Source organism: Dromaius novaehollandiae, chromosome 7, assembly GCF_036370855.1.
Source record: "Dromaius novaehollandiae isolate bDroNov1 chromosome 7, bDroNov1.hap1, whole genome shotgun sequence".
Taxonomy (NCBI): Eukaryota; Metazoa; Chordata; class Aves; order Casuariiformes; family Dromaiidae; genus Dromaius; species Dromaius novaehollandiae.
Window position 1 is genome coordinate 22,966,512 of NC_088104.1, and position 26,688 is coordinate 22,993,199.

At 36.3% G+C, this 26,688-nt stretch overlaps 1 protein-coding gene across 4 annotated transcripts in view; it reads right to left on the bottom strand.

The window, feature by feature from the left end:
- Positions 1-26,688, bottom strand: part of LRP2 (LDL receptor related protein 2) — a 133,257-nt gene that overhangs the window by 62,513 nt on the left and 44,056 nt on the right. For all 4 annotated transcript variants that reach the window (XM_064514893.1, XM_026093805.2, XM_064514891.1 and 1 more), the window contains 21 exons: positions 25,573-25,742; positions 23,229-23,452; positions 22,235-22,441; positions 20,270-20,472; positions 19,513-19,653; positions 18,389-18,592; positions 17,012-17,204; positions 15,683-15,808; positions 15,241-15,371; positions 14,337-14,474; positions 13,153-13,434; positions 11,829-12,068; positions 11,066-11,185; positions 10,558-10,674; positions 9,468-9,845; positions 8,273-8,521; positions 6,919-7,130; positions 6,251-6,435; positions 5,120-5,348; positions 3,856-4,033; positions 1,686-1,814 (listed from right to left, as the gene is read on the bottom strand). In XM_064514893.1, coding sequence (XP_064370963.1) covers positions 1,686-1,814; positions 3,856-4,033; positions 5,120-5,348; positions 6,251-6,435; positions 6,919-7,130; positions 8,273-8,521; positions 9,468-9,845; positions 10,558-10,674; positions 11,066-11,185; positions 11,829-12,068; positions 13,153-13,434; positions 14,337-14,474; positions 15,241-15,371; positions 15,683-15,808; positions 17,012-17,204; positions 18,389-18,592; positions 19,513-19,653; positions 20,270-20,472; positions 22,235-22,441; positions 23,229-23,452; positions 25,573-25,742 — 4,056 coding nt within the window. The remainder of the gene's footprint in view (positions 1-1,685; positions 1,815-3,855; positions 4,034-5,119; positions 5,349-6,250; positions 6,436-6,918; positions 7,131-8,272; positions 8,522-9,467; positions 9,846-10,557; positions 10,675-11,065; positions 11,186-11,828; positions 12,069-13,152; positions 13,435-14,336; positions 14,475-15,240; positions 15,372-15,682; positions 15,809-17,011; positions 17,205-18,388; positions 18,593-19,512; positions 19,654-20,269; positions 20,473-22,234; positions 22,442-23,228; positions 23,453-25,572; positions 25,743-26,688) is intronic.

Below are 26,688 nucleotides of genomic sequence, written 5' to 3' on the forward strand. Positions count from 1 at the left end.
GTAAAGATAAGATCAACAGCTTGATTCAGTGGCAGAGAATAGATGTGGGCCCAACTCTGCAGGTGCCTGTGCTGCATCACTGCCATATTCCATTATCTTCAGTGTGATCCCTCTCTAGGCCTGCACATACAAAAAATAGCATAGAATTCTAAAAGAAATGCCCTTTGTAGCAGATTAAAAATAAATGTGCATTTCATTTCAGCCTATGCAAATTTCTAATTCTCTTACTGCTGTTAAGAAAAAGGAAACTGCAATATGGTTCTTTAAAGAACACACTGCTAAATATCAAGCAGGGAGGAAGAGACCTGTAAAACTGAGACATTTTAAAAGAAAAGGATCTTCTGACTGAAACAGAGATTTCTAGTGTTAGCTTAGCCCAGAGAGAATTTCTACTTATATTTCAGTGATCCGAAGCTTCCTTATTAGGCAGGCACCAAAGCACATTTCATATCTTAAGAGTTGAGAGAAAAATTCATAGTGAATGCTCTATCTGACAAAATTAATCTGGTCAAATTTCTGGTCACAAACTGCCTGCCAGCAATTTGTAAATTTCTTGACTTTTTTAAAATGAATTGGCTGAATGATTTTTACAAACCGTATGAGGTCTGTGGACTGGTCAAAGAATGTGCAACAGTACTTTTTGACATGAAATACTTGGTTGCAAAGGTTAGCTCTGTCGTAGTACACGAGCAACACCTTTAGCTTCTGTAATGTCCATAAGGCTGTGTTTCTAGACCTCCTGCATCTGCATACTTATTTTTTACCTTGGGGAAAAAAGCTCAAGTTGTGAAATTCTGATCTGAATTCCACAATGCACTAGTTCAGACAGGCTGAAGACAGTGATAAGAAGGCAAAGCATTTCTTCTGATTAGAGGAAACCAAAGGAGCATGGCTTCTTTCCTAGCAAAATACAGACTGAGAAAGAATGTGATAGTCTCTTTAAATATATAAGAGGAACACATACCAGGAAGGAAGGAAGAACTATTTATGCTATTTATCATGAAGGACAATGCTAAAAATGGGCATAAACTGGGGAAAGAGTATATTTAAACTAAAAACCAGAAAGTTTCCAAATACCAAAATTGTGAGGTTCAGTAACAACCTTTTAATTAGAGTTTTAGGGGCAAGAAAACAAATTAACCTTAAAATGGAGCTTGACCGGTGAAAGGGGAACATGATGTGGTAGTCAAGGACAGGAAGGAAACAGACCCAGTGACCAAGATTTTAGTACTGCATCCTACATTCTTACAAGTGCAACTTCTAAAAACAGTTTGCAGGCTGAATACTTACAAAGAGAAGGACAATGTTCTGCCAGAGAACTCTTTCATTTTTAACTAATGCTCAGCTCCTTCCAGATGTATTCCAACAGCAAAACACTGAATGTGTTGGGAAACTATAAAATGTGGCCTTTTTTAAAGCATTTAGAAGAAAATTCAGTTCATTCATTTTTTCCCCTCAAATGAAGCATCTAAATCTCTGGCTTTGAGTTCTTTCCAGGACCTAGCTCCAAACCTTCAGCCCAAAGCACACGGCATGCTTCCTAAAAGTACCCTACCTGGAAAGGCCCCAAACTTTGATTTCATGAACAGCGGCCTAAAGTTTTGAAGTAAGCTTTTTGCCTGACAGAGGCATGGCTCTGACAATCTATCAGGTCATTTTTTCATCTCTCATTATTACTGCCCTACCTTTCATGCAGTTTCTGTTATCAGGAGAAAGCATCCATCCTGAAGGACAAGCACAGGAAAAAAAAAGTGGTCCAGATGAAGAAAGCAAGCAGAGGTGGCTGCAGGGGGATGATGAACAAGAATTGATATCTGAAAAGAAAAAGAAAGTATTGGCAACCAACAATATGATCGACTAGGAAGAACATCCAATGTCACTGATACTGTTAAAACCAGCCCAAGTGCTATATCAGTTTTGGCATTTCTTTAAACTTAAAAATTAAAATATTTCCAAGAACCACAAGCATACCAATATATTTACAACATGACACAACCTTCCTGTAAAATCAGCACCGACGTCCTATTGCTCTTTTCACTTTTTTTGTTATGTAAAGTCTTTCAAATTAATTTTCAAACCTTTGTCAACTGCACCAAGAGGCCAGCAGGATTCTCAGTCTCTGACTATTCTAACCTTTCTAGATGGGGGATTTAAATTATTTATTGAAGCTTTTCAGAGAAAACTAAGTTGATAACATGGTTGCCCAGATCTCATTTAAAGATCAAGGCAGTTTAATGAGGAATTTCTTTGGGTCACTTTGAAACTTGCAGTCTAAGCTTGTAAACTGTAAATGAGACAGTGAACAAGGTCTCTATGGACTGCCATTACTACTGCACATTAAAATTCAACAATTTAGATTCCACAAACTTGCTGCTAAAGAGGGTTTTTCAGGACAAGCCATCTTCATAAGAAAATAAAATCGTATTTTGAGTATACCCTTAGCAATTGCAACAGGTCTTATTCTAAGAAGCTAGTGAGTTCCAGGAAACACCACAACTGTGGCTAATGTAAAAGCTAATGAGCACTGAAAAGAAATTAACAAGATGGCAGTAAAGCATTGGCATAAACTCAGAACTCAAACTATCAAAGGATAATTCATCCCATCAGTATAACAAATATAAAATCTAATGATGTAAACTCTAATGATTTACAAAAAAAGGAAAGAGGAAGATACAGTTGTAATACTGTATTTGGAACTTCAGGTATTAAATACTTATTTCTTCATCTGTAAACATTAGCATGTTTTGGTATTTTGCAAGTGTTTTCTTTTCTTCTCTGTCTGGCCACATACAGTAAAACAGAACAATTCTAAAAGAAAAATCATGAAACATAATAATTTTAAAGAAAAATCATGAAACATACTAATTTAATACAATGAAAACAGTAAATCATTTTCCCCATCAGTGGTAGAAAGGTTTTACTACCCCGAGTTGCAAAATAAAACCTCTTAAACCAGAACTATGATGTATAAATTAATGATATCCTTTAGCTACTGAACAATTTCCAATGACAGTGCTAAGTGGCTTTGTCTCTGAACATGATAGAGGTAGGTTTTGTTCCAAAATAGTGCACAGACAATATAGCACTGAAATTGCTCACACTAACAGCCCACCTCTTTAAGAAAGTTTTCAGAAAAAAGAATTTAAGCCATTGTAACACTTATTGATTAAAACAGTCAATACACAAGAAATATTGCAGGAACAATGAAAGACAGTGTTTGCATCAACATAATTGCCACACTTCAAGTTGTGCCTGACAGAAAGTCTGATTTGGAAGAGGACACTACCTGACAGAGGGAAAAAGGGATTTCCTTGATGGTCATTCACATGTAAGAAGTCACTTGCACATGATCTCAGAGGGAATCTTAAATGTAATGAAGGGCTTTAATTTATTATTATTTCATTAAGTGAAATAATGTAAAAGTGCTTGCAAAGCAAGATGATGACAGTAATCTTCTCTAGAAGCATGCTATAATTAATGTGCAAGGAGTTGAGTCCAGTATGCCACAGAGTCAGACTTTACAAATGCAAATGCGTTCAAAAAAAAAAAATCCATCTTCTTAAAAGAAACATTCAAAACAAAAGAGCAGAAGAACTGCACGTACCACTTCTCTGTTACTCCTTTTGTCTATTCATTATGCTCATATGTTGCCTAGGTTACTTTCCCTAAACAGCAGGTTATTCAACAGGTTGGACAGGCCGAAATGATCCTCAGTTGCAAGTCAACAGTATAAATTATATCTGCTCATTTCAGCCCACTGCATTTGTTGACATGACCAAATCCAGGAGTACTGATGCATGAGAATACTGCATGGTTTTGTTTTTGTAATTACCAAACTTGTTTTGCTGAACTTACCATGAGGTTGCTTTACAGGATGGACTGCCACAAGCCCCAGAGGCTGATGAATGTTATAAATCATAACTGTTTGGTTTCCTCCATGCCATTTATTGGCCCGAATTACCCGATTAGTATACCGGTCACTCCAGTACACAAAATCTTCAAAGACAGTTATAGCATGAGGATGCTGCAATATCTAAAAGGAAAGGATGTTTATCAATTTAGTTCTGGAGATTAGTATTATCTAAAGGTTGCACTGAAATAACAGAGTTGAGCACAATAAAAAATACAGCAGCTGTGTCTCAAAAGATATCTTTCATATATTGCCTGAAAACAAGATACTGGTTGTTTTTATGGGGGAAATATACTTTTTAATGAAAATGCTAAATAGACCCTATTACACAGCATGAGGAATTAATAAAGCAATCAACCTGCAGGGTGGAACACACGGAACCAACAGATAAAGACCCAATTGTAGATTTTCAAAGGCACAAGAGGAAATGCCTACTGGGAGCTATGGACCTGTCAGACCTTGCATCTTTGATAAGCTCCCCCATAATTTTCCGGAGTGTTGAGGAAAGTTGTTTATCTAAATTTCAGAAAACTAGTTGCAGGGCAAGAAAGAGCTGAAGATTGCACCAGCTTCTATTTCACAAGAATTGTCTGTCTGGCCAAAGACAAACAAGCCCTGAGGTTTGATTGTTAAAAATATACATGCAGCTATTTATACCAGCTTATGTGTACTAGCTGAGCATCTGAATTATTGTACTGGTACACACACAATCTTGCCAGCTGACAGCAGCACTTTGTTGGGAGATAGTTTGTAAGATGGATAGTCCTCATGAAGTGCCCAGCATGTAGCAAGTCTGGGCAACACAGAGCCCCTGCTACTGTTGAGAGCAGCAGCAGTTATCACTCGCAGAACATGACAGGGGTAATGTTCTTCCAGCCTTTTAGAGTGTGTTTGACTAGAGCAAATGCACCAGCTTTAGCAGCACTGTCAGGTGCAGCCTTTAGACTTCATGCATGTAGAAAGCATTTGAGAATGAACTAAAGCACTAAGCCTGCATTATCTCCAGGGTCTGTTAAAGATCTCCTGTGAGACCATGGGTAGGACATGTAATTGTTCTTTTTCCAATTGTAACATGCAGCTAAAATATTTCTTCTGCTTCATAGGAATATTTTGAAGATAAACACATCCAAGTCTATGAGAGTGCAAATATGCTGTTAAGTACTATCAGTAAGGACATGGGAAAACAATGTTTTTTTGTTAATGTCTTACCAAATCACTTGCAACCACCTGTCGTCTATTGTTTCCATTGTAATCACAAAAATCAATATAATCAAGGTAGGCATCAGCAAAATACAGCAGCTTATTTGGGTAATCAATTGAGAGTCCATTGGGCCAGTAGATTTTATTGTTAATGATAACTGTTCGCATTTTGCCATCCATGCTGGCTTTTTCAATTCGAGGGTTTTGGCCCCAGTCGCTCCAGAACATTACATGAGCACTGCAAAAAGTAGCTTGTGGTTACCAGTCAGAAAAAAATTAACTCCTATTGAAAAAATGTTAGACAAAGCCTTGTTACCCAAATAATACAAACAGCACTTTTAAGAAATGCCCTATGCAGTAATACTGAAATCACCAAGCTCAGCAATATGCTTATTCAAGATATTACCATAACTTCTGTTGGAAACATTTTTTAAATACTTCTACTGCTGTTTTCATTTGTAACTGGTAACAGCAAATAGAAGCTACTTTGTTTTCACTATTTTCCAATGTTGATTAGAATCTCATTCTCCAGTTGCTGAACACTAATTTGATACAGGTTTGTGCCTTTACTGGCATGCCTTGATAATGCTATCAGTGCTGTAACTGAGAGCCTCACATAGCTGGCAGTTCTCGCTGCTGGAAGGCTCAGAAAAAGTAAAGGTTTGTACATGAACAGTTCAAACCATAATAGCCCATTTACGCTATGCCACTTGTGGTCCAAATGGAAAGGTGCTGTTCTAATGAGCTTTATATGATAGATTTGTGGCTACGAAAGAGCCTGTTCTTTGCCAGATAGGCATACCACATTATATTGTAGATAGGTCTGTGGTATAACATTGAGTGATCATAATATAAAAGAATTTTAAATTAAAAGTTCCTATGTATGAAGCAAATGCAGGAAGATCTATTTTAGAATAAGACAAACATCTTATTACAGTCAGAGTAACAGATTACCAATAATGATTATATGATGTTAGATATTCACATTAAAATAAGTCTTTAAACACATTATCTTTAAAAAAATCTCTTAAGTTTCCTCTTCCAGATGTCAAAACTTTGGACAAATATAAACTCATTTCTTCTATTGTTATCATGATAAAATATGCATCTTTTCAAAACAAAACAAAACAAAAATCTTACTCAATTCTGGGATCTAATACTAGTCCCCTTGGGTTTGTTATATTTTCGCTAATCAGCACAGTCCTGTGGCTCCCATCCATTTTAGAGACTTCAATTGTTTCCAGAACAAAGTCTGTCCAGTAAAGATTGCGACCTACCCAGTCTACCGCTATACTTTCAGTCACGGTGACACCACTGTCAAACACCTGTTCAAAAAAAAAAAAAAAAGAAAAAAAAAGAAAAAAAAGCAAGAGAGAGAGAAAGACAGAACAAGCTAGTCGATATTAAATTTTTATCCTGTTCACTTCTGTAGCTATAGAAAACAAGGAGCCATATCATTTCTAGAGCTGTTATACAGAATGAGTGACAATGCACACATTCAAACTGCTGAGAAAGGATATACTCAAACATTCCTATTAACTTCTATGGATCTATCAAAGAAATAAGCATCTACTAATAGGAAAATCAGTTTACAGTCTGGTGTTAAGAAAGGGTTTCCTGAAGGGTTTTCTTTTTCAAAAAAGCTATATGAAATGTTGGCTTAATATCTACAGAGTTGTTTGACTTTCTCTCTGTTATCTCTCTTCTCAGTACACTGGGATTTGCCTTTTTCTCTTTGTTACCTGCAGATATAGGGTCTTCCCTTTCTCTCCACGATGAAAAGACAAGAATAACTCAGTGAAACTTACTATTTTTCGGTCTGTCGCATTTTGATAAGCACTCCAAATTTTATCTTGTGTTGTATCAGACCAAAAGATACGATCTGTGATTGAATCAAAATCAATAGCCACAATATTCCTCCCATCTCGAACCAGAGAATAAATACTGTGTGACTGAGAAGTGATGTTGTCTACAACAATTTGGTTACGGCTTGCCACTAGCAAGAGAAGATTTCCAGATTCTATCAAAGGAGAAGAAACAAAAATAAACCAATAAGCTATTCAGCAGTAATTCTATAAGAAAAATAATACTGAGTAATTTAATATGGCTTTATAGTGTCAAAACTATTATATCTAAATACAAACACTGAAAGCAGAAATTCAAATCAATACCCAGACCAAGTTATTTTATCACATTCAGTCTGTCCATCCTGACCTTGGGATCTACCCTGCGTTTATTCCATTCTTTCTTCATCATTTACTCTTTCTACCAGACCCTCCTTCCAGCCTCATGTCTGTGCACCAGGGTCTCTCCCTTCCAGTTTGTCCAGTTTGCCTCTGACATCCAGAGAAAGCCACTATCAATTCCCAGTCCCTGACTCAGACTCCAAAGCTCCTTGTCTCACCAGCTACCCTACCCAATCTAGCTCTTCCTCCTTTTCAGTCAGGCTGCTCTCCTCTTTTCCCTTCAGACTGCCTGGGGGCCAGGGAGAAAGATAAAGACATTACAGGAAAGACATAGGCTGTTGTGGTTATATTTCTCTGCAGATACTTATACTGCTAAGCAACTGTAAAGCAGCAACTGTAAAGACAGTAGTCTCTGAGAAACTTCAAATTAGCAAGTGTGTGACCTATTTGGAAGTAAAATGCAAGACTCTTCCACAGCCTTTCTAAATCAGGAAACCTGCAGTAACAAACTCTGCTATGGCTTTTGTGTACTATCAGCATACTACAAAAGAGATGCAGAGCAATGTCAGTGGTGCTTACTCTTGAGAAATGAGTGCGAGGCACAAGCACTAGTGAAGTCTTCTCAAAAGGATGGGATTTACACATTTTGTGGGCACTGAACTCTAAAATAAAGAGCAGATTTTAGCCTATGGGTTAAAGCTTACAGATGCCCGACATTGCTTTTCTTCAAAATATTGTTCTTCACCTCCTGGCATTAAAAACTCAGTGTGTTAACTTAAAGGTTTTGTTTCAAGCAAGTAATAGTTAACAATTAACCCCTCAGCTGTCAGTTTTAATACTCATATCATCTGCCATGAATGACTGTAAATGGCTGTTTGCATCAGCTCTTTCAAAAACAACAATATGAAAATGGCAATGCTGGACATTTTCCAGACACTGTTGTCATTCTTCAGGTTTTGAGGTCCATGTTCCTTACCTGCAGCTTTACAAGTCCTCCCATTGGTTTCTAGAATGTATCCATCATCACAGTAACACCTAAAAGACCCTCTTTCATTGTAACAATGTTGACTACAAAAGCCAGGAGGGTCACATTCATTAATATCATCACAGGTCTTGGAGTCATTTGCAAGCTGATATCCAACAGGACAGGTACACTGAGCTCCAAAGGGTCCTTGAATACATTCATGAGTGCAGCCAGCATTATTGTCAGAGCAGCTCTCCTGATCTGAAATGGGGTTGAGGAAGGAAATAAGCATATATTTAACAAAAACTTCCCATACTAAATTTAATACTTTGCAATTGCATTACAAGCCTAAAACTGCTGCCAGAATGTGACTGCACATGCACCAATTATGCAATATAAGATTCTATTGGGGTTGATATTTTATGCAAAATACATATGTACATACATAACGCACACCAAAGTACACAATAACAGAGTATTTACTGCTGAATCCCAGAAGAAGGGCAGGAATCCCAGAAGGCTGTCTGCTGAGTATTTATAACAAAATTTTCAAAGCTAGCTAGAAGTATACAAATCATTTACTGCACAGTTAAGAATCTAAAATAATATTAATAGATAATAACTTAATACTGCTTATAATCATACCTGGCTGGGGTTCATCTGAGAACGTGCATTGATTAAAGAGGAGAAGGAAGGAAAGAAAGAAAAGAGTTACACTTAAATCAATTCATAATCAACATAAATATAAATTCTGGCTACACATGAGTGTTTAGATTTTTTTTCATGATTCTTCAAGTTAGAAATTTAAAAGAAAATATTAAAAACTGAATCACATTTCATTTGAACTTAAGGCATACCACATTTAAGTGAATGTGTTTGGGAACACAAAGCTGATTTCTGCATCGCTATATAAAAACTTCCATACTGAAGTCAGTGAAAGTCATATATGAATTGAGAGCACAGGACTGGACACAGTTAATGAATTCATCATAGCCATCACTGTGGTCTCCTTTCACTGCAAGCCAAGTGCAATTTCTTATCTGATCTCTCATTTCAGTGTGCTTTTAATTTCTGTTAGAAATGTTGCTGCACTAAAGATAGTATGCTGAATAAAGCCTGGCTGTTGTTCTGACACCCAGCATACTCCATTTCCTTCTGAAGCCACAGCATATTGTAAGCTATTGTAGATGCTTAAACAGTAACTTACTGCACAATGGAGATTCATCTGCTCCATTAGGACAATCAGCAGAATTATCACATACTTTGCTCAGATTCACACAGATACTGTGACCTGGACATTGCCACTGCCAGCTGGGGCACCGGAAGGGCTGAGTAGGACAATCTCTCTCATCACTCATATCCCTGCAGTCATTATCACCATCACAGATCCATGCTCGATAGACACAGTTGCCATTGTCGCAGCGGAAAAGGGATGGAGGACAGGTCCTCGCAGGACACCTATGATGTTCATCTGAACCATCTGCACAGTCAAGATGGCCATCACATTCCCAGGTAGTGGGAATACAATTGCCATCTGACTGACACTGGAATTCATTCTGGTGGCACATCCCTGGTGGTCTCGTAGCTAAAAGAGTGACATTAAATGTTTTCAATTTTAGGTGGAGATGCAAAAACGCAAGGTTCAGTTCACCTCTTGCATAAGTAACTTCAATACTATAAAGAACTGTGCTCCTTGTAAATCAGGCCAAAAACCCCCAATCAGTCCATCCACATGACATTTCAGAATCAGAAACAACTCCTACTTTATAATACAGCGAACAAGGCAGCTTAATTCACCTACTGTTATATTTTGAGTAAGCACACATTGATGTTTATGCCTGGTACATGCCCAAAGCAATATGAAAGTATTTGCTGAAACAACAGTTTCCACCTTCCAGTGTTGCAAAATTTTCACTAACTTAAATGTAAGAAATGATTCAAGGGAAAAGTTCCAATCTAACTCCCATGGCTATAAGGTTTTCATTTTTCTAACTGCATATACTTCTTAATTTTACTTTTAAAGCCTGAGAATGAGGTGTCAAATAACAGAAAACTTTAGATCCAAAAGGAATACAGACTCTACTTTTTGCCAGAAAATCTACTCTTGAGCTGGAATTTACTATGTTTGAAATTTCTGCTCAGAAGAGCTATTTATAGACCAGTTTACTTAAAAAGAATTTTGAGGTTATAATCACAACAGTTCCAGCTATTTAATAAAGGGACCATAACAGATAACGGACATTTTTAGAAGCTTCATCTAATAACTAAAGCTTTTATTTCAGCATTAATATACTTACGACAATCAGTCTCATCTGAGTGATCGTTACAGTCAAAGACACCATCACACTGGTAGTAAGTGCTAATACATTGGTCTCCACTTACACACCTAAACTCTGTGGCACTGCAGTTGTATACTACAAAATAAAAAGCATTATGTTAGCTATTTACTTTATTTTACAGGACTAGACTGCAATCAATTTTTCTACAGGTACACAAGTCAGATAGGATATAAGGAGTCCAAGTTCCACTCAAGACCATGATTTCCCTAGGACAGATAAAATGCAATGATCTTGGAATCCACAGAAAACTTAGAAGAAACAGGTCTCAGTCCTCTACAACCAGCCTAGAGATCAAAGGGTTTGCTACAAATGTGTAAATAAGCATCATAAACACCAGGGTTTTTTACAGATTTGATTATTATGTATTCTGCTATCTTGGAGCTGTCTCTTACGAGGTCAAAGACCCTTCAGGAGGTGAATCTGAGGAAACACTAAAGAAACGTTCAACAAATGAAGTTATACTTACTGCAGTCATGCTCATCAGCACCATCTACACAGTCTTTGTCTCCATCACAGACATAGTATGGGTCAATACAGCGATGGTCAGGACACTGAAACTGCCCAGGTTCACAGGTGCCTGTGAAAGCTGTTAAGAATGACAATAAACACTGCTGTGTTTCTTTTCTCTCTTCTGAAAACAGCATAATACAGAGAGTACAAAGACACTGTCACTAACTTGCAGCATGCAATGCAGCAGCTAGCAATCACATAAATCATATGCACATATTTTAGTATCAGGTAATTATTTATTCATACGCAGGCTAGAAGTCATGTAAAATAACTACACAATTCCAACCATAGAGAAATAATTCCAAAGGAAATATACAGAGAAACTACTGTCTTATTTCACTGCAAAATTACAGATACTTCTGTGTAGAAACTTCCAGATTAGATTAGCTGACTACACCATTAGTCATTACTGAGACCACTCACTGAGTAAGGGTTTAGAACATCTGGGCTTTTGTTACTTGCTGCTGTAAACTGCAACGCGTAATCATGATGCTGCAAAATCTCACAACGGTCACAGTTGCACCTTGTTTTTTTAAATGACTCTTCTGCATTCTACTTGGCTCTGATAGTTCAAATTAGGTGAGTTTTCCACACCTTACAGACTACAAAATATTATTCTAACTTAGGTATCAGTTCTTTCTTCCTAATTTCATTTATCATTCTTACACCTACAGAGACATAAATACATGTTTAAAAAAACAGACAGTTATGATACTCACTGCAATTTTTTTCATCTGACCCATCACCACAGTCATTATCAGTATCACACAGCCAGATCCTAGGAATACACCGGTTATTGTCACAGGTGAACAGGCTTACAGGGCATGAAGTGGGTCCTTGTGTGGGACAATGCAATTCATCGCTGCCATCAAAACAGTCATTGTGTTTATCGCAATGCCAGCGACCTGGAATACACTGTCCATTGGCACAGGTAAAGGCTGATGAAGCACAAGAATTGTCTAAACAAAAAACAAAATAGGAAGACACTTCTATAAAGAGCTCCAAAACTTGCCTTCCCTCACAGTATATTAAGTACACTTAAGGAATGTCTAAAATATGCATCAAATTCTAAAATGCACATTGCTCAGAGTGAAAATATGCCAGTCATACCAATATGTGGCAGAACTGCATTATAGTAGTTTTTAAATTGCAATCAACAATAAAAAGTTACATTAAGTACTTCAAAACTGTGAAGAACAAGAAAAATCATTTCTTCAAGTAGCCATTTGTTCTATACTTTCATTTTCCCCCAAAAACATTCTAGTTGTTCTAAAAGAACCAACTAATATGAGATAGATTTTATACCTGATTTATATTAGTCATATGCATTAAGGGGCAGAATTTTATTAATATGTCCTATTTTCTTATTTGCAACTTAAAAGCAAGAATTAACTCTGAAGAAACATGCACCAACTATGTCATAAAAGCCACTTTACAATTAAACCAGGAAATGAACCCATGTGCTTTTAATCTACTTCACTGTAAAAAACAAGAAACAACAAATAGTTCAGAAGTGTGCAAGTATAATAACCACATAATTTTTATTCAGATGTTAGATGAAATAAAAGGTGCAGCTCTAATCTTAGAGGAAGGTTAGATAATGCATATGGTATTGTTATTTTTCTTATGCTGTTGTTTTCTAAATATCCTTATTTTTATTCAATACTTTTTTCATCCTCCATGCAGCAAAGTAAGGCAAGCAAGTAATATTCCAATACCTTAGAAATTTACAAAAATCTAAGAATAAAGGCATTTTTTTTCTTGAGAAGAGCCGTTTTTGTGACTCGGTCAATTTGATTTTGAGAACTAGTTAGATATAGATATTTTTGTGCATTCTTTATGACTCCAGTGTTGAATTCCCCATTCCTATGTTCTGTCCAATTAATTCCAGAGTAACTCTTTTCCCAGATAAAAACTTTACAATTTATTCACAAATGCACAGCTAAAAATTTGGGTGATTATTCCAAGGAAATCAGACTGACCCATTAAACTTCCTGAACTTCAAGCAGCAAGTATTAACTGTAAATTGCAGGGATTACTTACTTAATGAACCACAGTTTTGTTCATCACTGTTATCATGACAATCATCAACACCATCACACTGGTAGTATCGAGGCACACATCTTCCATTGCCACAGGAAAATGAGTACGAGCCACACTGCAAAGTTGGTGGCTCATTGGATGGATCTTCAACACATGTCAACTGATTAGAAGCCAGCTTCATGCCATACGGACAACCACAAACCCTCTGAAAATTAGGTACTGGAAAGCAGAAATGGCTGCAGTCTCCATTGGGGTTTGTTCCTCTATTACAGTAGTTAGAACCTTAAAAAGTGATAGAGCAGATCAACACATACGCTACTGATATGAGCTTGAAAACTATTAAAAATGTACAGTAAATGTAAAAGAACATTTTACAAAAAAAATACTGTAACAAATTCTGGTTTTGCTCACACTGTAAAATAAGATCAAGTCCACTGATATTAAGAAAGTCACTACAGTAATAGTAAGTCGTAATCATGTCCTCCATTCTATATAATCTCCAATAACACAAGTGTTTAAGGAAGCCAACAACATACTACTAAATTTGGTCCAATTCTGGCAGCTGTCTAGAAACAAGTACACTACAGCAAACGACGTCCTTTGTTTCAGACAGGATTTGACCAATATTTAGACACCAGGAAAGCAGTGAGCCTTAGCACATGGTTTGGTCACTTGTTTGACAAGTGCATTGGGTGTTTTACTAAATTAACTACAGTATCAAATCCTTGTTTTAGATCATCACACACCTAGAGCGCAGCTGAGTAAAAAGAATAAAAAGTAAGAGCCTTATGCATGGTGTCTACTTTAAGAATAGTGATTCTACTAATAAATGTTTACCCATTTCTTCAAAATAAGTAGTTCAGTTTAACTACAACTTCTTCCAGAAAAAGAGAAATACAAGGTTGTAATTGGTGATAAAATTACACATACTACAATAGAATCATAATTTCATTTTACAAAGTTCTTAAATAAAGTAACAGACAAAGTGGAGGAAAACTGCCTGCAGTCACAAAACATTGAAATACATCACCAGTGATTGCAAGTGTCTGTGCTGCCTCCTCAGCATGTCACAATCATGCTTCAGTAAAGCCATCTTTAAAATTGAGAGGGGACACCTACTGTCATGATATTTTATTTCTTATTCCCTATCTCACATCTTTCATGCGTGCAACAAATGAGCTTACCTATTTGGGAATGGGCATCATATGTTTTAACATGCATAATGTTACTAATACCCCTCCTAATAATAGTCATTTCTCCTCCATCAGACTTCCTCACTCGAACTATTCCACCAAGTCTCCAATCAGTGAAATAGGCATAACCTGTTTTGAAAGACATTTAACACATAACAGTTACAGTGCAATAGGATATAAAAAGTCAAACATCATGAGATAAAACTGTAAGGCTTTTCATGTAAATTTAGTAATTTTTCATAACTATTTCCTGAAAAATAAGAAGGAACAGCATAAACTGAATTCTACCACTGACAGAGCAGAACTGAGTCCTTCAGTCAGAGGCAAACCTAACTCAGAAAAAACATGCCATCTCAGATTCCATTTACAGTGAGGTTTAACAGACCCTAGTGATATTTCAAGTTCTGAGAGAATTTTTAAAATCATTCCTTAAGACAACTTTCTAGAAAATGTTTGAATATTTTGAAGAGATTTTTGCATATCAAAAGGAGTCAGATGCTGATACCCTTCTTCATATGCAACATAAATCTAATTATAAACTCTACATGCATTTAATAAAATTCTCAAATGCTGCTCACCTTTAGAAAGGTGATTTATCTTGTTTGCCTAGCATTTGCACAACCAGCCCATCCTGGAAGGTGTGATTCTTAGTACAGCATATCTGCAGTGTTGCACTAAAAGAGTTAACTGAACTGCCTCAAACAATTTTAATTCAAATACATATAAAAGCAAGCAGCACTAAATTTATCTTATTACAAAATCTTTCAGTAGTGATTTTTTTAATGAAAAAAGCTGTATTACAAAAACCATGTTATTTTGTCTCACATACTCACACATCATGACATGAAAAAATTCTGGGATTGTAAAAGATCATATTTTTCAAAGCCAGACTTACCTCCAAAAATAGTAAGGCCAAATGGGTGAGTCATCTGAGTGATGCGTTCAAGTGTCCGTCTGTCCAGCCCATCAAAGGTGCTGTGCTCAATTTTATCAAAAAAGGCATCCACCCAGTACAGCCTTAGAGTACTAAAAATAATGAAAATGCCATATCTCTTCAAATGACATATTATGACCATTAGGTAGGACTAACATTTTCTAAAATAATAATCTTAAATCTGTTAGGAGGCTATGGCAGGGGCAGAGGAAGATTTCTGAGAACTGAATTGAACTTTACAGGCTTTTCAACAAATTGAAAAATAAGGTCTTCAACAAGAAAGTGCCACAGTGCCAGTGCACATAATTCAACACAATTCCTTAATTTTTAATCCCTAACAGTTTAAAAGAAGAAACACATTTGCTCTAAAAGCTTCTCTGTCTTCCCCCTGTATCGTTCTTACCCCCAGTCAATGGCTAGGCCATTAGGCCAGCCTAGTGTTGTATTCACAATTGGCAAGGCATGGGAACCATCACTCCAGGCTCTCATGATTTTTGCAGGACGGAACCAATCTGTCCAGAATATATACCTGAAAAGACACGTCAGAAGACACATTAATCCACTAATATAATATATTTAACAGACCAAATGCATGAGCAGCATCAACACTCTTATTTGTACCACATTTTCACAGATCTTAAAATAAAAAATACAATTTTGTGTTGGTTCCCTCCTCAACTGGTAGTGGTACTAACAGATAGCATTTATCCTGTGTATAACAAATTCTGGTCTTTGGAAGTGGTTTGTCCCTTTAGACATGATATGTCCATATCTGTGTTAAAACTGTTACGGACTTAATGTAATTACTGACAGGGAAGAAGAACCAAGCAGAAAGGTGATACACCCTCCAGGTAATACTTGCAAATAAGCATAAATATTACAAAGAATTTTCTCTTGATCCTTTTGACTTATGTCTACAGACAAAGATCTGAGGATAGTGTTAAGTAACTTTACAAGGCAATGAACAAAAAAAAAGTTAGGATCCCAAGGAATCAAGATCAACACTAGTCTTCTGAGAATATTTTCAAGATAGTGTATTTCACCATATGATTGTTACTAAAAATGAAAATTAAATATTCGAAAAGTAATTAAGACATTCTGTGGTATGGTGTTAGGAAGCTGAAGTATGCTGCAAAAGAAACTCTTTTGGCCATGCCAAAGTTACACAAACACTGAAGTTAAGCATTCCCATCAAAGAATAACAGAGCTGCTTCTTTTGCATACAAAAACATATATTTTAAGGTCTGTGTCAAATAAAGACAGCAGTATCTAATATGTTTCAAAAAAAGTAATTCAGATAAAAAACAGAGGAACCAAAGTTAGCATTCTGGGAACTGAAAGTGTACTAAAAGAAAGTTATGGTACTTTATCTTTTAACTACACGGAACAGCTTTCTTAATCACATGATACAAACAAAGTTCTTTTAGCTGTTTATCTGCAGACAAAAGTAAAAGACAAAAACAGGTGCTTTTAAAGATCATTCTTCTGTGTACTTCTGTCACGCGGAAACCGTATCACTTTGTCCTTTCCTCTGGATGTTGAATCTTGAGCCAGAAAAGAAGGAAAAAAGAAAAAAGAACACGGAAGAGAGAAATGAAAAGAAATGGCATTTTGAAAAGGAACACAAATCCTATCAGAAATCCAGAGAGGGATGTAAACATAACCTCACCAATTTTGCTTAAACCATAGAATTGTTCATAGTGTTTCAAGTGAGAAGCGAAGTTAAACTTACCCAATAACAGGATGAACCACTATTGATCGAGGGTTATTTAAATTCTGAACAATAGCTCGTCTGGATTTATCTGCCAGCCTCATCACACTAACACTCCTATATCGAGGGTCTGTCCAGTATAGATTCTTTGAGATCCAGTCAAAGGCCAAATCTTCAACACTTTCCACTCTGTTAGCTGTCAGGATTTCTCTTCCTAGAATTTACAACACACATGTAATGATTGTAAATGTTTAGGAACAGAGCAAATAATAAGAATGCATTATTCTGATCATGAAACTAGTGTTTTCCCCTGGTAAAAATGCTGTCTCTGTGCTACCTTAATATAATGTCCAAAGACAAAGTGATCCAGGTGAAGGAAGTATATGATTCAGGAGCACAAACTCAGCAGAAGAGAAATAAAGATTAGCCAAAGAAGAGCAGATAAAAATCCGTCACTCAGTTTTTACTGAAGGGAATTTTATGAATGCAGGTCAGTAAGGACAGCGCATCTCTTCGTGCCTTAGTTATATCTTCCTCAGCAACCAGATCTACTTTTTACACAGGGAAGGTCAGCTGCAGTCTACCGTTACTCTGATCCAAGGCATCAAGCAAATGCAGGAAAGCTATATGCTGACTTAATATACATTTCATCATTAATACAAATTAGACAGAAATATTTTTCACGCTACCACAAATGGCAGTCTCAAAAATTTCACAGTCGTAATGTTCTTTTTCTATATTACAGCGTGGGGACAAACATTGCGCTCTTCAGACAGGGAAATAAAAAAGAGAAACTAAATTTCATACTACTGAAAGGCATAATAGTCTGGATGAACTGACTGATGCTGGCAAATGCTTGTGGTGAGAAGTGCTACAAATAGTTCATTCCCATGCACATTCAGCAGGTTTGTCAAAGAGCAGGAAAAACAGCCTGTGGATAGCAGAATCACAGTAAGTTTTATTATTATACAATATCTGCATCTAAGAAATGCTTTGGAGTCTCAGTAAGTGGGTCTTATTATTCATCATTGGGCACATCTATAACGGAAAGATGTGAGACAAAACAGAAAAACAAATTGATCAGAGCGCAAGCTTTGCGTAAGTAAGGACTGCAGTACTGCTGCTCAGGAGAAACCTAGGCAAAATTTAAGTTGGCCACTGCAGATGTTTTCAGGAAGTGAAAGGAATCTTGGCAACTTTGTATCCTTTTAAGCCTCTGTAAAAGATGTTTCCTAATGCCCTTACTACAAGCTGAACTAACATTTTTGTCAAAAATTTTCCAGATTACTAAAATTTTTCTGCATATCTCAGGATGTGACTTTTTCTATTGCTTTTTAAAAATACATATTCTATTTGCCTTACCACAATCCCTCCATGCTTCTTAACAAAGCTTCTCACCTGAACCATCAGTTTTCTGTTTATAGATTACATCTTTACTTGTGTCTGAAAAAAATATGGTGCCGTCCCGAGCACAGAAGTCAATTCCAACAAAGTACGAAGGGCTCCCTGTTATGGGGATGATCACATCTTCCTGGGTAGAGAGATTGAATGGGATTCCCCGCACTGCCAGCTGGGATGAAAAGAGCAGGAACTGCTGCACAGCTGCAAAAGAAAAAAACAGACACAGTCTTTGTTTATTTAGAGGATCAGACAGGTGAGCATTAACTATAAAGCTTTATTTTCCTTTGGCAACACTAATATCCTGGAAATAGAAAGAATGGGAAAGAATAAAAAAAAGAATTTAAATATACAAGGACCTAAAAAACAAATCAGAAGAAAAAGAAAGCCTAACACAGAATATTAGGTGATGTGGCCATGTCTTCCTCTTGCCTGATTACCATGATCCTAATGACCCTTTACAGAAAACATTATCCCTATGGAAGCAGCAATCTTGTTCTGTGCTGACCTCTTTACAAATTATCTATACAAAAATAACTTATGGGCTTTGTGGAGCCACCATATAACCAGACCATATCTGAGTTGGCAATAAGTATAGCTGCATAATCAAATAGTAAAGTACAGAGACAACATATTCAGCTTAATTTGCCAGTAGCTATACATGGTAAACCCTCCATCAGCGACAATTCTGCATGCCAGTGGGGAGCAGCAGGTTGCTGATGAAAGCACACAACCTCAACACTGACAAATGTGTTCAACAGGAGAAAGACCAAATTATTCAGGACATTACTGTCACAGGTGACCAGGGTTTACATGTTCAAAACAATGCAAAATCTGCACATTAGCAAGCATCCATGGAATCATACAACTGTCTAGACATATTCCATGTCTGACTTCTTTAAATGCTCGTAGAAGGTAGTGAGTTTAAGATGCTGCAGTTTGAAATAAACAATGGCTGAACTGACTACATCTAAAGCTGTCAACAAGAGTTGTGAAGAAAAATATGAACTTCTTGGCATATTGAACCCACAATGCTACTGAAGAGAGCAAGGAGGTTCTAGAAATAACTCTTTTCTAAAGCTAATGGAATAGTGCTACTTCGAACAATAAAGGCATTCTCTTACCAACACAGTGCTGTCCATCTACGTGTAGGTCAAAGCCCAGTATACATCTACAGCGATAACCTAGTCCATCATTATCTGTTTTGTGGCTGAGAATACAGATCTGTTCACATCCTCCGTTATTACTTCCGCAAGGATTTCTTACTGCAAAATAGTATGGATAGGGTTAAGTCTCCATCTGTTAACCTAATGGCATCATTTTTTTGATTCTTCAGGATTTTTTTCAGCACCCACAATAAATCATACAGACCTCTATAGGATCTGCATCACATAGAAATCATAGAACATCAGTTCAATCCTGGAACACACTGAAGTCCCAGTAGAGCTAAGCAGCATCCCAGGGGTTCAGCACTGTCCAGAGATACTCAGCACATAGCCTTGAGCCCATAGTTGGGCTATAATTTTTTGCATACATACATACTTCATAAACATATCTCACAAACAATACATTCAATTGTTAACCTTTTCGAACTACTCCCTCATTGTAGCAGGGAGGAAGGAAAGTCTGAAACTGCTTATAAGCACACGTTTGACTCTTCCAAATACCAATACATTTAGTAAGTCCTGCTTTTAAATGTTGTATTCGACAGTTTGTTAGCTGCAGGAGCTGGATGAAAGCACTATGTGATAAAAATCAGTCCTATAAATTTATGCAACATAGTTATCACTTCTTTAGAGAAAACCTAACAGTCTCATATAGTTTTTACCCAACTCTAGGTAAGACAATTCCTAAGCCTCCCTTAACAATCTGTTGCCTTACCATATGGCTGCCTGGCAGCATGGTAAACTGTCACTCCGTAAGGTCTTAGTGAAGACTGGTAGATCACTTGAGGGTTAGATTCTGAAAACTTGTTAGCTTTCACCACTGCCATTTTGGTCCAATCAGTGAAATAAATACTGTGTTCAAATAAAGTTATTCCATATGGATGAGGAATCAGTGAGCCTCCGTGAGCTATTGTTCTCCTGTTATAAAGATGTATTTTATATTATTCACAAAATATTATCTAGAAAACAACTTCATTTTGATAACAGGGGAAAATATACAGGATTATTAAATCATCCATTAGCTTCTGCTTCTATACAGATAGAAGCAGCCAAAGCACAAATGGAAAAGACCAAATCTAACAAAAGAGATAAAGCTAAACATACATACAGCAGTGAAAATGGACAGATCAGAAATGTTAGAAATTTCCAAGAAAAAACTGAGTGATACACAGTGGATAAAGAGAAACAATCAAAAATGTAGGAAAAGAAAAACAATTCAGTGAGAGAGAGGCTAAAAGAGAGGAAATCAAAGACATCTGTAAAAATTCAAAATATTCAAGAAGCTTTGAATGTAAAAAATTTATGGTTGCACCAGGTTAAAAAAACAAAGCAAACAAACAAACAAAACATTGTCTGCAGAAACAGAAAAAGATGTATGGAACAAAGACAACCGAGGCCTGAACCAAACACCTATGCAAAACTGAAGAAAACCAAATGCTAATAAACTGTATCTATTCTATGCAAGTAATTATACAAATATGTTTTGGATGAATATTAGGAGATGAAGACAGACTTCAAGGAGATAAAGCAAGTCCTCAAACAAAACACATCAATATACTACAATATTATTCTCTTGGCATCATGAAAGGAGGGTCTACAAATCAGTTGAATTCTACACCTCTGACAGCTTCCAGCATGATTAAGATGCATGCTGCAGGCATTGGAGATGTGACACAAGAGTACATAAATTCAGTTTTAAAACTGTTTGCAGATCATGCCATTGATTCTTGCACACTTGCACCACTTTTACCTTGAAGTAAAATTTTTGGTGTTGCAATAACTGCTAAGTTTTTATCTCCAAAAGCCATAGATTTTTCTAAACACTTGACATTCTTGCAATACTAAAACCTGAAAACAGCCTTGAAAAATACAGAAAAGGAGTAAATTGAAGATACCAGCATTATTTTTGTAAAAAAGGTTCTCTTGTAAGTGAAAGAATACGTTGAGCAACAAATTTGTCAACCAAGCAAAGGACTGTTTTTCAAGACAGCATGTAAGAGGTAAGCAGAGAGTGAACAGTTTTTCTCTTGTTACTGAGTAACAGAGACTGTAATCACAGATGCAGACAAATAAGCAGGCTTCTAAACACTACACTTTATGTACTAGTCCCATAAAAATGCAACTCTTTTCCTGAATGCTTTCCTATAGAAAGTGATAGAGTTTCTCTGGCATCACAATAGTGTAAGTGATAACTTAATTTCTAACAAACAGTGAAGATTTATAATGAGGTTTGAAGCACTGTAAAAAGAGCAAAGCCCAAAGCACTTAATACCCATTACAGAATGGGGTGTTTAGGAGATGAACCTTTTAAATAAATTCAAGAAAACAATCCAAAGAAGTGATGCAGGAAGACTATATATAATCTTCAAATATAATAAAAAGCAAACACTATCAAAAATGTGTATTATAGTGGTGGGCTATATAAAATAGTATATTTGTTAAAAGAAGTGCAATAGGTAATTCAAGGTAAAAACAGGACAAAAGATAATGGAGGAATTAAGGATTTTCTAGAAGTAGTATGACACCACTGACCACTACTACATCAACAGGTATCACTTTCAAGTTACGTAATTTTGGTCTTTTATGAATCTCATTTTATTAGACAAGTCTTCCTTTGAACTAGATATGGTAAAAATGGTATACACCTGTAAGGAATAACAAGGAATGATATTTCTCCTACCTGTGAAGCCCATCATAAGTTACAGTCTCAATGTAGTCAAACCGGCTGTCAACCCAGTAAAGCCTCTTTGATACAATATCCAGTGTTATTCCAGCAGGCCAGCCTAATTTTGTTTTTATCAAATCCTGTCGGTTTGTGCCATCCATGAAGGCCCTTTCCACTTTAGGATCACCAGAAAGACTATCCCAGTCTGAGAAAAATAAATAACTATAAAGGGAAAAAAAAGTCCCATGTTTATTAAGATTTTACAAAACACCACATTTTACATGGAATTTGCAAACTGTTTTGTCAATTAAAACCAGCATACTTTCAGGACAGAGCTTGAGTCTCAGTTGGCACACAGCAAAAACATACTTTAAGCCTGCTGCTAAAGAACTGGCCTGCCTTTTCTATCATAAAACACATCTAGCAAGAATTATGCTTTCACCCAAAAGACCTCAGAAACTTTGGGTGTTCTTCGTAAAATACAGACTTAAGTCAACTGTCAGAAATAAACCAGTGACAAATAAAAGTGTCTTGAAAGTAGCACTCATCACTATAAAAAGCCTGAAACTCTTCTTTGCATTCCCTGAGGATGCAAGTTTTCATGGCTCATATGCATTTCTGAAGAGTGGGGAAACACTAGCTTCTCAGGCGTCACCTCACCACTTTATTTTACATAGCAGGAGGTCTGTGGATGGTATCACAACAGAAATCTTCCAAGATAACTTCTACTCTTGGACACAGTTACACAGTTCCCCTGTTTTCAAAGGCAGCTGCTCATGCACATACAACTCTAGCCATAAAAGAGATTCTTAACTCTGGGAATAAAAGCATGGCACAGCCCTGCCATAGCAAACAATTTAAGGTGCAGAACAGTATATGTGAACATGTAAACCATTTTAGACTTATATTCCAAAAAGACCACCCTGAGCTATTTCTTACTTCTCTTTCTTTTGCATGTGAATAAAGGAATTTCTGACATCTTCTACCATTATTTCACAGAATTACTTACCCAACAGTTGGATCAAGTGCTATTCCTCTAGGATTTCCCAGATTTTCAGCAATAAGAGTGACACGGTTTGTTCCATCCAAGTTAACCATATCTATTCTGTTCACACTGGTCTCGACCACATATAATTTATTGTTAACCCAATCCACTGCTAGATTTTCAGGTGTATCCACTGAAACATTTAAAACTTCTTGGATTCCAGAGCCATCAATATTTACAGAAAAAACCTAAAAACAATACAAATATTGACACCACACTGAGCACAGGTCCACAATTGGCCTTTAGATACGACCAGGAAACAAATGCAAAAAATTCAGGGAGCTCACCTTCCACTATCATTCCTGCAAAATAGACAAGGTAATAGACTGAAACAGCCTTGCACTTTTGCAAACATGGCAAATCGCTGGATTAAAAAAAAGACAAAGTAAAGGTATCTGGCTTTTCTGGAACCTTGTAAAAAACGCATTTTCGCTAATTTAAAACAAATGAACATGCTTTAGCAAAGTACTAATCAGTGGCCAGAAACAAGAGGGGGAGCTCTTACCACACCAGCCACAGAGGGGAAATTGCAAGGAAAATTTACTTTGCAAATTAAAGAAAGGAAAGGAAAGCTCTCTCTCTCAACAGAAAGGAGAAGACTCAGCATTGTTTTTGTTCTCCTTTATTTAAGCCCAATTTTAAAAGCACCATGCTTAAGGAGAAATAGCATTGTTATCTTAAAAGGAAGCTTACAGCTACATGAAGCAAATACTATAAATGCGATAATTTTATAATTGCAATAATCATGTAATTATGACACTGTGTAATAGAAGAAATTAGGAAAGATTATCCTTTTTGGAACAACTGCCTGAGGTTTAAAATGTATTTAAATGAAATTACAGATCACCACAAGTAAATATATGCAAGAAAAACAAGAGGTGAAATGGTCATGTAATTTTTATTATTACTTGGGCCTGAAGAATATTTATCTACCAAACCACCTAATCATTTATTCTGTTCTTTGTAAACCTTGTGACAGAAGAGCTTATGGGCATTAAGTTAGCAGACAGTACACTAAATGAGAAAAGGATGATACAGAATACAACTTGTAATTTTGTTTTTTAGTTTACATCTTATTCTTAAAAAAAGACAAGCAAAAGAATCTTAATAATATACTTATAATAAGACATAAGGGTGGAGATACTCATCATATATGAATATTCTTACTGCTGTTGCTTTGTTCTAGGTGTTCCAATTACAATTGAATTAGATTAATTAATCCTAATCAATTAAATAGGATTTAGCTGCATTGGAGCAGATAAAAAGGCATTCCTACTCACGTGGAGTATGCAGTAGAAAAACCTGTATTACTTTTTATTTCCACTTTCTACAGAGACAGTATAAATCTCTTTTCTCATGAAAGTTCAGATTTGACCTTGACTCAATTCAACCACTGTCAATGCAATTACAACAATGGGAACTTACTGCAGTAAAAATGAGAATACCAGAATTGTGAACAAACCAAAAACTGCGTGGACAAATACTGTCCTACTTGATGGCCATGCAGAATTTTTCCACTAGAATCAACATGGCTCTGCAGTGGAACTACTACTTTGCAGTTTACACATAGGTTCATAATGACAGTGACACCAAATTTATCTCTACATGGGGCCAGCAGGAAGCAGGCCATGGCTTCTCCTTTTCTCTGCATGACAATCAACATGGAGTTTCTGGAGTTTCAGCATTTGACCTGGGACTTCTTTTTGTTTCACTCGAGTTGTGCAGAAAAGGTTAAGTTGAACTTTTCGACTGGTCTCCAGACTGACTTTTTTAAAATTACTCTCTTTTACCCTACTTTGAATCTAAAATAGTTCCTCTTTTAAAAAAAAAGTAACGAAATATTCGCTCATTATACAAAACACTGTCAATATTTGTTATCCAAGCTCAATTACGGTGCCATTTGGAGTATAAGAAGAAATCTGATTTCTATCATCTTGGAAGGCAGACAGGTTTTACATTTTAAATGATCATGTTTCAAAAAATTACCAAGAAAAATTTGTCCAGTTTTGAAAGAATGTCTACTATTTCTCTTAATTAGTCTTTTGGACTCCATCTCAAATAAAATTAAAAGTTGCTCAAGACATTCCCATCTAAAAGCATTCTTTGTTTAATATGTCACATGTAATAGTATAGCTTGAAAAATGCAGTCATTAACATAAAACATTTCAAGGACCTTTTTTGTTAGAAAACAAAAATACAGTCAGATTCTGCTCTCAAAAATGAAAGGCTATCAACACATTATGCTCCTGGCTGTTCTCTACTTCCACACACACAAGAAAAAAACATTCTTCTTGAAATTTCTACCCACCTTATCTTGTACCGTATCAGTCCAAAAGATTCTATGCAGGTAAAAGTGAAAGTCCACTCCAACTGCAACTCCACGATTCTGCGACTGTACCAAAGTACGAAAACTCCTTCCATGAAGATCTCCAATCAATAAATCACGGCCATTGGAAAAAATAATTGATGCAACACCAGCTGAAAGCAAGGATGACAAAGACAGAACTACTCTGTAGTCAAGCTATTTTGCAAAGCACCATTGAAACATTTACATACTATGTAATGAACACAAAGGTTTAAATAGATGATCAGGCTACAGCTTAATTTTCTTGTATGTACTTACTTCCTTCAATTTGTCTTGCAAGCTGCACCACAGCATTCACCTTGGAAAATCCACTCTTTTAAATATTGAATGTTAACGGTGATTGTCAGCCTGGTTTACAGTCTTGGAGCAAGCCAGGCAGGAATATATATTTAAAACTCTGCTGGGTAAAACTTTTACAAAACCTCTGTGCATCCATACTCCAGAAGATGACTTCACATTCCCTTCTATTTCCTTGCTCTATCTCCTTTAATCAAAGTATAATCTTTCACAAGATTTTCCTGCCCTATGAGATTCAGATATTCTTTGATTCTAGCATACAGACCATCTTCCTTACCTTTTTATATACCACTCTATCCTATCTTCTTCATTCTCTGATCTCATCAGACCTTTGCTGTATCTTACTATAGTAGAGAGACTCTAGCAAGTCTTTGAAAGAAAGTTCACTTTCAAAGTAGGTGCCTGTTGATAGGCCTAGTGCATGTCTGAGAGGAATATATTGAAGTCCAAATTCTATTCACCTCTCCAATTAAAGTAAAAATGAATCCAGGGAAAATGTTTTAGAGCAGGTATGAAATCCACAACAATATGATAACAAAATCAACACTCTATAAACAACCCACTGGCTCAAAAGTCACATCACTTTGAACGGAAAGCTTTTCATGAAAGATACAGAGCTTTTCAAGAACCAGAACAATCTTTCCTAGTGCTGGTATATCCTATGTATGTCTAATACAGTCAAGCATATTTCACTAGCTCCAAAAATTTTGTATTTTTGAGGACATACTTAGAAAAATGAAAGATGATGACTGCTCTGCAGAA